Here is a 12,717-nt window from a genome sequence, read left to right as displayed (position 1 = left end):
AGGAACTTACTTTCTACCAGGGAGATTCAATGAATAAATAGTTATGTTGGAAGAAAAAAGAGAGAAAGAACAAAAAATCTGTGATGGCCTCCCAGAAACCAGACCAGGTCACTTATGACAAGTTTGAGTTTGGCTGCTTTCATTCCAACCCACTGCCAAGTTTTCTCAATTCTGCTTTCACCGTCTCTCTTGCATCTGTCCCTCCTCTCCACTTTCTCTACCCTCATTTTTTCATCTCTTCTCACCTAGACTATTTTTTTTCAGCAATCTTGCATGATATTTAATAAATCCATACAAATCATCAGGCTTCTGCTAAAACTTAGAAGTGTGGAGATGAAACTCCAGCATACCTAAAAGTGATACTTAGCAAAGCTGCCATTTTGTGAATTAAACAAGGCATCACATTAGCACAGGAACTGCCAACAATCTCCCCAAAGAAGTGCACAGCCATGGGTCTCTAGAGTATGTGGGTAGGATAGTCCTGAAAATGAGACATTACTTCCTCAATGGATTTAATGGTGCTTTTTAAATGCAGGTAATTATAGGACCTCTCTAAACAAGTGCATTGGTGGCTCACTGCTCCCAGGCTGCATGGTGCTGCAAGTCATGTAGTACAGCAATATTTAGGTTATGGTAACATTATTAAATGTGCTCTCTCCTTTTATTAGGCATCTTAATAACCTTTAAGTTGTACCCAGGAGAGCTGGTGCAGAAAAGGACTTCTGGCCAACCTAATTTGTATTTGAAAATACCCCATAGGGCCATGGAACAAGATTCAGATGAATTTCACACATGCACCAAGGGCTACACAAAGCAAGTAGACAAGTGTTTCCATGTTGTACTGTATTGTGTGGTCCAGAAAAGGTTGCCCTTTCTCCCATCCTCCCCTGACACTGACTCTCTTATTAGCTATTTGCTAGAGAAGATGGCCTGCTGTGGATGAGACCTGCTGTGGAAAACTCCCATCACGAGAAGGGAAATGAACATTTCCAATCACTAATTGAAAGTGAGGATGCAAGTCAGTTCCTGGGCTAAGACAAGACCACCCACAACCACATAGAGTCCTTTATTCGCTGATAAACTGACTTGTCTGCAGCTCTGTGGATGGTTGGGAGCCAAAGAAGATGGGAATAGAAATTCCAAAAGAGGGGTTCCGGGCCACTAGAAATGGCTGCTCGATCAGACCCTAGTGTATCTGTGCTGTCCCTGCTCTAGCCTTCAGCAACATTTTTCACTTGGAGCCATCTTCAGTGTCCTCCCTTCCAAAATCAAGCACCCGACCCTAAAGCTTCAGCCCTTTCAGGCTCTTGGCCACTCCCACCATGGAAGCAGAGTTTAATCCATGGCAGTCCCAGATGTGGAAAGATGATACTGAATATTTCATTCTCGGGATGATGGGAACTGGAGGTCCCTAGAGAGGCTCTGGCTGCCTCTTTCATGAGAGGTCTTTCCAGGAATCCATCAGGTAGCAGTGGGACTGGCAGTAATGACAGCCACTTGGGTCTTCCCTTCCCAGTGGGAGGGCACGCAGCCTTAATGTGCACCAGAGCTCTACGGCCTCTGTCAACTTTTGTTCTCAAAATTAATTTTTAAAATGTCTCCTAATTGTAAAGGTTTCTTGTCGTCTCTTTGGTTCCATTGTTAGACTCTTCAATGTGTTTGTCACTTTTTTCCCCCTTGATTCTGATGGAGCTGTAGATTCCCCTTGTGTGTGCTACATGGCCACTCCCCTTTGTGCTCTTGGGAAGTGAGTGATTCCTAATTCTGCTTTTGAAGCTTGTCTGATTCAAATCACAATACATAGTTACCAGTACCAACATCTGGGTTGCAAAGCTGGGGGTGCAGTTTGCAGCTTGCCCAGAGTCCCAACACTCCTTCCATGAGTGTGCCCCCTCACCTAGACTATTTTAATAGCCTGAAAAGACCTTGGCCTAAAAGGGCCAGGGTCTCCCATTGCATCCTGGGCCATCTCCAGTCGTCCTGATGAATATCTGGCCACTGGACCCAGATGACTCTGGAGGAGAAAGTGAGGCTGGTGACCTTGAACAGCACTCCCTCACTCAAATCAAAGTCAACTGCTAGTCATATCATCATTTCCCTGATGTCATGGTCTTCTTCAAAAACTAAGGACAAACACATCTTAATATCCTCTTCACTGATCTTCCTATCTCTAGGCTATCTCCTCTTTAATCCACTCTCCCCACCCCCAACTCCCCATCCTCTCACCCTGCCCCCTCCCTGCACAATTAATGTACTTCTCTGGTCCTGTAAGTCTCCTACTCAAAACCTTTCCATGGTTCTCCATTGTCTACCAAATAAAGCAGAAATTCCTTATCCTGGCATCTAAGTCCTTCAGCAACCCAGCTCCAACCTACCCTTCCAGCTTTATCACATGCCACTCCCCTTCACCCACTTTACACCACATTCTATACTCTCCTTTCTAGACACCACGTACTACTTTGTCTCCCATTGTTCTTCTCTCTGCCGTGTCCCTGTCTTTTCCCATCACTGTTCCCCATCCCTGAAATGAACTTCTCCCCACCCAACTTCATCTGTCGATGGAGCTCTTTCAAGGACCATCTCATACAATACCTCCTCTATAAGCTGTCCCAGAATCTCCCAAGTGAAAGTGATCACTCCCTCTTCAAATATATCATAAAACTTTTCTTGGAGCTCCTCTTTATAATTACATTGCTCCCCCTTGTGTAGTTAAATACATACATATATATATATATATATATATATATATATATATATATATATATAGTTAAATTGGTTCTTTTAGAGTAAGACCCGTGTCAGATCTATCTTTGTATTCTCAACACTTAGTATAGTGTCTGCATAATAGCACTTAGTACTTGTTGAATGAATGAGTAAATGGGTTTACGGATGGATGGATGGATGGATGGATGGATGGATGGATGGATGGATAAACAAATTCCTCCAACTTCTACTTTATATGAAAGTCTTGTCTTATGCTTTGCAGGATAATGAACGGATGCGTAGCTTCCACCATCTCCTGCTGGAAGAATTGAAAAACCAGCAAGCCCAGGAGAGAAGTCAGCAACTAAAGTCTCAACGAGGTGTGGCCAGGATCCGCCTGGCCCAGTTCAAAGAGAGTCTCAAGCTTCAGGACATAAGTGGTGCTGAGCACCGGGAGCAAATCAAACAGGTACTCCATTCAGGTCCATGGAGTAAGTACTTGTTAGTCACTTACCATGAGAATCATAGAAACTTAGAATGGTAAAAGGGGCCTCAGACATTATCTTGTTCTAACTACTCACTTTATGGAGGGGGACTTTGAAACCCAGATTGGTGAAGTGACTTCACCCAGAGTCACATACACACAACTAGTGCCTAGCAGAGCTAGAACTAAAGTCTAGGGTTCCTGATTCCCCATCCAGGCTCTTCCTGTTAGAACAGGATTCCTGATCAGGTCCAGGGCAGCCCAGATGGCCACTGAGGTACCTTCCAACTCCAAGGTCCTGTGATTCTGTAAAATCAATATGAGGTAGGCTAGGATCTAAAGGAACAGGATGTAATCCAGTCTAGTCTCTGATAGTGGCAGTGTGAGCTCAGGTAAAGGCTTTCCACTAGGGGCTTGGCCCTTCTGCCCCCTTAACGCTAGGGCCTTCCCTCTGTTGGTTATCTCCAATATGTTGTATGTATATGTTTGTAAATGTATAAATACACACACATACACATATACACACATACATACATATCCTGCTTGCATATGGCTTTTTGCTTATTGTCTCCCTCCCTTGAGAATAGAGGCTATTTTTTTGCTTTTGAGAATTTTTTTGGTCTTTCTTTGTATCTTTAGTGCTTAGTACAGTACCTGGCATATAGTAGGCACTTAAAAATGCTTACTGACTTGACTCCTGCCTCTAACATACTATGATTCTATGAGAAGGCAGAATATGAAAGTAAATACAGGAAACGTGGAAGCAAAGTGCTATGGGAGTTCAGTGGACTGCTGAGTGAATTAATAAATAAGCCATTTATCATACAAATATTATCTTTAAGTATATAAATATTTATATTTATTATATAAAGCATAAATTACATAATTATTATAAATATTGAATAAAGCATTTATTAAGCATTTACAATGCACAAAGAACTGTGTTACAGTTGGAAGTCTACAACAGACTACAAGTCAGTTGGAAAAGTCCCACGGTCCTTAAGAGTCCAGCGACAAAGCAGATGTTACTGAGAGGTTACTTCCTGTTGGATGGGGGTGGGGGGACCAGGGAAGACTTCATAGAAGAGGTGGCTTCTAAGCCACACATGGACGGATGGGTAGGATCTCAATGTGTGGGGATGGGAGGGAGGTCATTCTAAAAACAGGGCACAGCACAAGAAAAGACAAACAGTTCAGCTTTGCTAGAGCCAAGAAACAAGAAGGGAGAGTAATGAACACCAATGTTGGAAACATAGGCTGGGATCAGATTGTGCAGGGCCTCAATGGTCCAGTTAAGGAGTTTTGACACTATCCTGAGTGCAGGCCATGAGGAATCAGTGGAGGTTTCTGAGCAGAGGCCTGATGTGATCAGGCTTGTGTGTGTAGTACTATAGAATTCCCTGAGCCAGGAGCACAGTCAAAGCCACCTTGGCTGCCCTGCCCCTTCAGGAGAGTCTGGAGGTTTTGTTGCCCTACACCAAACCCAGTTCGGCTTGGTGTATTTCTTGTGCAGTTCTTACAGCAAGAGGAAGGACGCCAGAAGGCAGACACAGAGCGGCACCAGCAGCAGCACCAGAAACAGCTGCAGGAACTACAGCAGCAGCTGGAGGTCAATGTGCAGGAGGTGGGGCAGATGCAGGTGAGTGACCCGAGCTCCCTTTGCCCTCAGGTGAGACTTCTACCCCAGGGCAGAAAACAGAGAGAGGAGAGAGACAAAGACAGAGAGAGAGAGAGAGAGAGAGAGAGAGACAGATAGAGAGTCAGACAGAGAATGAGTCAGAGAGAGTGACACAGAAAGAGACAGAGTAAAAAAGAGAGAGAGAGAGAGAGAGAGAGAGAGAGAGAGAGAGAGAGAGAGAGAGAGAGAGAGAGAGAGAGAGAGAGAGAGATGGAGGGAGAGGGAGCAGAAAAGAAAATGCCAGAGACCTAGCAGACCATATCTAGGGATGCTCCGGCCCTCAGGAGGGTTGGGGAAGCCTTGCTTGCTGTGGCTTCTAGAAATCTGCTAAGCTGGAAGGGACCCTCCAGTTTACCTAGACTAGCCCCTTCATTTTTATAGATGAGAGAACTTGGGCCCAGAGAGGCTGAGTGGCCTGCCCAAAATCACACAGGTAGTAAGTGTCAAAGCTTGGATTTGAATAGAGCGCTGGGTCTGCAGTCAGGAAGACTCATCTTCTTTAGTTTAAATCTGGTCTCAGACACTAGCTGTGTGACCCTAGTCAAGTCACTTCACCGTTTGCCTCAATTTCCCCATCTGTAAATTGTGCTGGAGAAGGAAATGACAAACCACTCTAGTGTCTCTACAAAGAAAACCCCAAAGGGGTTATGAAGAGTTGAATATGACTAAAAAACAAGTCAAGGACAATCTCTGACGGACCCGCGATCTAGGGCTCTTGTCCCTTGCCCCTGCCTGCCTGTATTCTCATGAGCTTGAATGGTGTAAACTGAAATCACAGCTTGCAGCCAGACACCAGCTACAACACAAAGGAAATGATTTGTGCTTGAATTTCGAGGTGCACATACAGGGGAAGGACCTTTAATTCTGAGCCTGTCTCTTATTCACAGTGTGACCTTGAACTTAACCGCCAAGTCTCAGTTTCTTTATCTGTAAGAGGAAGATAATATTTAACACCACCTTCATTTCAAGATTGTCACAAGCGTCAAACGAAATCATTTCTATAAAGCACTTTGTCACTGTGGCTCACTGTGTGCTTAACAGCAATGTGTCTTTCCTTCTGTGCTCTTCTGTCCCCTTTTTACTATAGTTAGCTACTCCAATTCTCATTCCTCCTACCTTCTAACCACTCCTTGAGTAACTCCTATACTGACCCTTCTTCCCCCACCCCGACACCACACACACAATATTCATGTTCCCCAAGGCTTTGTCCTTGGTCCCCTTCTCCTCTCCTCTGGCAATCTCATAGCATATGCCAAGCACTGTGCTAAGTGCTTTATGAATTTTTCCTCATTTAACCCCCCCACAGCAATCCTGCAAGGCAGGTGCTATTATCATCCCCTCTTTATAGTTGAGCAAACTGAGGCAAAGAGAAATTTAAGCAGCTTGCCCAGGCTTTGTTGTTATACAGTCATATTTGACTCATTGTGACCCCATTGGGGTTTTCTTGGCAAAGATACTGGAGTGGCTTGCCATTTCCTTCTCCAGCTCATTTGACGGATGAGGAAACTGAGGCAAACAGGGTTAAGGGACTTGCCCACGGTCACACAGCTAGTGTCTAAGGACAGATTTGTTGAACTCAGGAAGATGAGTCTTCCTGACTCTAGGCCCAGCACTCTAGCCACTGCACCACCTAGCTCCCCCTACTTGCCCAGGGTTACTGAGAATGTATTTGAACTCAGGTCTCAGGCCCAATGCTCTATCCCCTGTACCACCTAACTGCCCTGGCTTCATTTGAACTCCTGTGCAGGTGCCTGCCAGTGCCACATCCGTGGTCCTGATCTTTCCTCTGAGCTCCAGATCCACAACATGTTATAGTGGAAAAGAGCAGCAGGTTTAGCCAGAGATCCTGGGTTCAAATCCCCACTTTGCCCCTTATTTACTTTGAACAAGTTAATTCACCTCCCTGGTCTAGTCATATCATTTCATTGCTTTCGCCTTCAAACCTTCCATAGTTTTGTTACCACCTTACCTTTCCAGTCTTATATCATATTACTCCTTTCCCAGCATTTGATGCTCCCGGCATCCTCAAACACATACAACCCTCTCTTGACTGTCCCGGGAATGTCTTTCTTTCCTCCCTTCCATCTCATCTTTGCCTGCTGAAATCCTTTAAATCCCCACTTAAATGCTTCCTCCTCCCTCAGATTTCACTTAGGACTTCATTTTATAACTCTATTATATTTATCATGCAATATTGTGTTTTATTATGATCTATGTTGCTTTATTATCTCCTGCTAGATTAGAAGCTCCACAAAGGGCAGGGATCAACTAAACTTTGTATTTTCCCCAAGTGCCTGGCACAGTGCTTTTGCATGCAGTAGGCACTAAATAAATGTTTGTTGTATTTTTATTTGTAAGTACCTACTGTGTAATAATAATAACTAACATTTATATAATGTTATGTATCAGGCAATGTGCTAAGTATTTCATAATCATAACGCATAACAACCCTGGGAAGTAGGTGTTATTATTATCCTTACTTCACAGATGAGGAAACTGATACAAGCGGATGTTAAGTGACTTGTCCAGGGTCACACAGCCTTTTAGTGTCTGAGGGCAGATTTGCAGTAAGGTCTTCCTGACTCCATGCCTGGAGGTCTATACACTGTACCACCTGGCTGTCCTGCTGGGGATACCACAGTGAAAACAATATAGTCCCTGCCTGCAAGGAGCATATCAATTAATATTTCTTTTATTTCTAGTCATAAATATTAGAACTGGAAGAAATTTGAAAGATTATCTAGTCTAACAACCTCATTTTATAGATGAGGAAGCCAAAACCCAGAGAGCTAAAGGAATTTGCCCAACGTTCCCACAAGTTAGTGGGGGAGTCAAGATTAGACCCAAAGTCAGTCAGTCAACAAGCATTTACGAAGCATTTATCATGTGTCGGACACTGTCTGCCACCCTCCCTCTCAGGTTTTTTGCCTCTCTCATGACATCCTTTCTCCCTTGCTATGTCCTTTTTATAATATCTGGACTTCAGTGGATGTTCAGGAGAAGAATGATGGGAAGATGCATGTGTGTATGGGAATGGAAATAGACATACTGGGCTTCCGAGCTGCTTGACTTCTAGCTTACTTACCTGGTCTGGTTTGGGGTACCCATTTCTGCACCTTCCCCTTCCCCCATACACATCCATCTCCTGCCAGAACAAATCATAAGCCATAGACAATGGGAATGAAGTGGAGATACAAGGATGCTCTATGAGTCAAGCGTTGGATCTCAGTGGCCAAGCCCACTGGGGTAGCCTGGGTGGGCCTGGGGAATGAGGGCCCCAGACAACAGAGCTGTTACTACCACTTCTGTCAGGCTCCTGAAGGAGGAAGGGAGTTGGAGCACTCTATGGTTGGCTGGTTATTAGGGAGAGCATGCCTGCTGAGTCTAGTGGGGTAGAGATAATTCAGATGTCCAAAATGGCCTATGGGATTTGTGCTGAACCAGAGGCAGGAGTGAGAGACATGAGGGGCTGGAGCAAGGGTAGGGAGCATAGAGTAAATGAAAGAACCCTGGACATGGGTTCTAGTCTAGACTTTGCTATTAACTTGAACTTATCCCTGTGATCTTGGATGCTTGGGTAAGTCTGGGTCTTAGATTTCCTGTCTGTCAAGTAGGGATAAGAAGTCCACCTTCATAGCCTCAAAGTCACTGCCCCACATTAATCTTATAATCTGTATTTTTAGCCATGACCTATTCTGCTTATAGATAGAATAGCAACTACGCTCTCCCTTGTGCTGGCAATGAACTCCTCCTACATCTATGGAAATCCTCTTTTTTTAAGGACCAAATCCAGAACCAACTTTTTCATGGAGCCTTCCCTAACACTCTTTCCCATCCCCCACAGGAAATGATTCATTTTTCCATGAATCTCTTATCCTACCGTGTTTGACCTCTCCTGTGCACTTAAAGATATCCTAGCTTTATTATACCTAGCTGTGCACATATCTTATTTCCTCCTCCCTTCACCCAGAGTAGTATAAGCATCCTGTGAACAGGCACTGGATCCTTTTTCATCTTTCTGTCCTCTGATATTTAGCACAGCACCTTGCACACATTATAAGGACCTATAAATACATCAGTGTGGATCCTCCCTTTCCACCCAACACAGATCTCAATCCCCCTCTAATTTAGGCTTGAGAGTTGCTATGGCTCGGCAGCCAACCTGGTGTTAGGTCCCTCCAACCTTAGTGAGGCAGGTTCTTGGATGTACAGTCTATCTCCAGACCTGGACTGAAGTCTCTCCAGCTTGATGGGATGTACCAACAATTGCATTCCTTTGGCATAGACTTAGAGAAGCAGGGTAATGTCAAGGCCATGTTGGAGCCTAGGAAAATGGGACCTTAGTAGAACTCTTGCTCATGGTAAGTGCTCAATAAAGTTAATTGAATTGAGCACCTGACCTCCTTCTTTCCATGGCTGATGTGATGACACAATAAGATAAGGTATATGAAAACATTCTTAAGGTTGGGAAGAAAGGGCTCTATAAATATGGGTAACAATTATTATTTGCAGCCCATCCTTGAGAAGGGTAAGCAGACAAACTATGGGTGAATCCCACCTGTGGGCAGCAGGTAGACCAGTGGGCATGGGCATAGATACTATGATGAACGTAGATGAGTAGTGGCCAGTGAAGTCCGAAGTGGAGACCCCACCAGCTTGCCTTGTCACCCTCCGTACAGAATGAAAAGCTCCAGCGCCTGGTAGAACAGGAAAAGAAGAAGCTGACTGCCCTGGATGCTGAACACGCCATGGAGCTACGCGAGTGGCAGGAGAGGCTGGCTACACGAAAAGAGGTACAGTATAGGAAACCAAGTGGAAGACAGAGGTAGGGGAAGCTTGGAAAGCACTGATTGTTGTCCAAGCCAAAACATGAAGGAACAATTTGGAAACTGCAACTACAGCTGGGACATAGTGCACACAGTAGGCACTCCATAAACGCTTACAGATGGGAGTAATGATGTAGCATTGGATCCAATGCAAGCCCTTGTCAGGTGGGACCCTCTCTGGGTCATTCAGATTCTAAGAGGCAGAGATAGAGAGGGAGTGAATTCCAGGCACGAGGGATAGACAAGGAATAGACAAAAGCATAGAAATGAGAGATGGGATATCATTTGTGAAGCTTAGCAAGAGGCTTTTCTGGCTGTGCCACCAAGAGCAGGAAGAGGAGTCATTTACTTCAAAACTAGAAAGGTAAATTGGAGCTAGGTTATGAAGGTAATAGGGAGCCAATGAAGTTTATTAAGCAGGGGATTAACATGGTCAGACCCCATGTTTTAGGAAATCCAATTTGGATGGAACATAGATTATGTGAGAGGGCATGAGTATACAATGAGGCCAGGCAGGTAAATCATAGGGACTGGAATGTAGGAGCTAAGCAGTGTCTACTTTATTTGATAATCAGTGCAGAATTTTGAATAGGGAAATTACATGATCAGAGTGGTGCATTAGGAAGATTAACGGGGCAGATCAACAAAGGAATGAACTATGGCACCCTGCTTTCTGTGCTTCAGATGCTGGAGGAAGAGCTGTCTAGAGCCCAGCTTCATTTCCCAGGGCCCCGAAGAGGGAGCGAGCCAGCAAAGAGGCTTCAACGGCTCTTCCCCGTGTTCCACTTCCCTATGTGATAACCTCAGCCACAGTGAAAAGAGCTAGCCCACACCTTTTCATCTTGGAGAGCTAGCCCACACCTTCTTTCATCTGGAAGAGCTAGCCCACACTTTCTTTCACCTGTGAGAGCTAGCCCACGCCTTCTTTCATCTGGGAGAGCTAGCCCACACCTTTCCTAAGTATTTTTTTTCCAGAGCTTCCTCAAAAGTGGAAATGAAGCTTCTACACACTATACCTTAAGGAAAAGAAAAAGATCTATTTGTAACCAAAAATTTTAGCAACATTTTTTTCTAATAGCAAAAAATTGGAAAGAACCCAACCATCCAACAACCAGGGAATAACTGAACAAATTGGGATTTATGAATAGAATGGACTATTATTGAACCCACAGCTGTCACTAGGGTGGGGTCGTCAGAGTTTGATTCCAAGGTGTTTTGTTCAGGGGTTTTGTTTTCAACACTGATGGTCCACCAGTCTATCCTGGTGTTTCACAGTCCTCTGCTGGTCTGTGGCACATAGTGCACGCAACCCCATTTCCTCCTGTGTGACATGATACCTCTATAAAAAATATGAATATGGAAAAATGTCTATAAAGTGATACAAAGTAAAAAAAATTAAAACCAAAAGAGCAATATATACACTGGTCACAATCATGTACATAATAATGTCATAATATGCAAATCTAGAAAACGTACCATAAATAAGAGGAAAGGAGAGGAGAAATGTAGACAGAAAAGGCAGGTTTGCTATGACTTAAATTTACATATTTTGTTACAGTATAAACATTGGAACCATCTGATTTTTGTATAAATTGTTTTGCTTTTGTTCACGTGCTTTGAAGTTTCTGTTTGCTGAGGGTCAAGTTTATAATAAAAATATTATCATAATATTGTTATAATAACATTGTAGTAAAAATGATTTTTTTTAACATCCTGGTTTGGGGACGTGCCATTTAAAGGCAAATGAAACCCTTCTCATAAATAACACAATGTGTTTCTGAAGACCTTCCTGCAGAGGGAGATAGAAAGCAGGTTTGTGGCCAAAACCCAAAGTCTCTAGCTTTAGTTCCCCAGCTCATTCCATCAGGGATTACTTAGAAAACACCGAGAATATTAGAACAAAAAGAGTCCCCTTTCCTCCCCCTTCTAAAAATACTCTCATTTAAGGAGGAGGGAGACCATTATCTGCTGTGGGTATACACAAACATCAAACCCCAGGAAGGCATATGACTTTGAATTGTAGAGTTAGACTCATCAAAAGAAACATCATTTTTATCTCTAAAATAGTGTAATAGTTTTAGAGTCCAAAGACCTGGGTTCAAATCCTGGGTCTGCTTCTTACTGTGTCATTTTAGGCAAGTCTTTCAATGTTTCAGGGCAGCTAGGTACCACAGGGGATAGAGTGCCGGGAATGGAGTCAGGAAGACCTTAGTTGAAATTTGGCCTCAGACACTTACTAGCTGTGTGACCCTGGGTAAGTCACATAACCCTGTTTGCCTCAGTTTCCTCATCTGTAAAATGAGTTGGGGAAGGAAATAGCAAACCAACAGTATCTTTGCCAAAACAAAAACAACCCCAAATAGGGTCATGGAGAGTTAGACACAACTGAAACAACTGAACAACAAATCTGATGTCTCAGAGCCTCAGTTTTTTAGGCTATAAAAATGAGGGGATTAGACAAGATGAAATCTAAAACTCTTCCAGATCTAAAATCCTATGAACTTTTTAGACCAACCACCTCAGTTTACAGATGGAGAAAATGAGAGGGAGACTTAACTTGTTCAAGGTTGCCTAACAAACACATAGCTAAGAGCTATTTTGATTGTAATATCTGAGTTATCATCCAGAAGTTAGGAAGGACATTGGTAAGCTGGAAAACAAGTGCCCAGAAGAGGGCAACCATGCTGGGGAAAGCCTCCCAGTTCATGCTCTATGAGTGTGGGTTGAAGGAAATGGGGGTGTTTATTCTGAAGAAGAGAAGACTTGGGGAAGAAGAGAGGCAGGGAACATCTTAACTGCCTTCAAGTATCTGAAGAGGGACCATGGGAGAGAAAGAAGACAGCCAGGTGGCACAATCCGAGGAAAGGGGGTATGGCTATGGTTGACCAGGAGGAACCACTTCTACCTTGAGATATTTCCATTGCTTTGAGTTGTTTCTCTAAGGGTTTATTCCGTGGAAGAAAATGGGTTTATGGCAGAAAAAGTTGTTTGTATTTTAGGATCCATACTAACACTGTACCAACTGC

At 43.7% G+C, this 12,717-nt stretch overlaps 1 protein-coding gene across 1 annotated transcript in view; it reads left to right on the top strand.

Annotated features, from left to right (window-relative positions):
• The window catches only part of LOC118845105 (serine/threonine-protein kinase 10-like), a 68,825-nt gene extending 57,503 nt beyond the window's left edge, over positions 1–11,322 (top strand). Inside the window, 4 exon segments of the mRNA XM_036753142.1 lie at positions 2,987–3,172; positions 4,701–4,826; positions 9,545–9,658; positions 10,376–11,322. Coding sequence (XP_036609037.1) covers positions 2,987–3,172; positions 4,701–4,826; positions 9,545–9,658; positions 10,376–10,489 — 540 coding nt within the window. The 3' untranslated portion in view covers positions 10,490–11,322.
• The last annotated feature ends 1,395 nt before the right edge of the window (positions 11,323–12,717 follow it).

Source organism: Trichosurus vulpecula, chromosome 3 (genome assembly GCF_011100635.1).
Source record: "Trichosurus vulpecula isolate mTriVul1 chromosome 3, mTriVul1.pri, whole genome shotgun sequence".
Taxonomy (NCBI): Eukaryota; Metazoa; Chordata; class Mammalia; order Diprotodontia; family Phalangeridae; genus Trichosurus; species Trichosurus vulpecula.
This window is presented reverse-complemented; position numbering and strand designations above follow the sequence as displayed.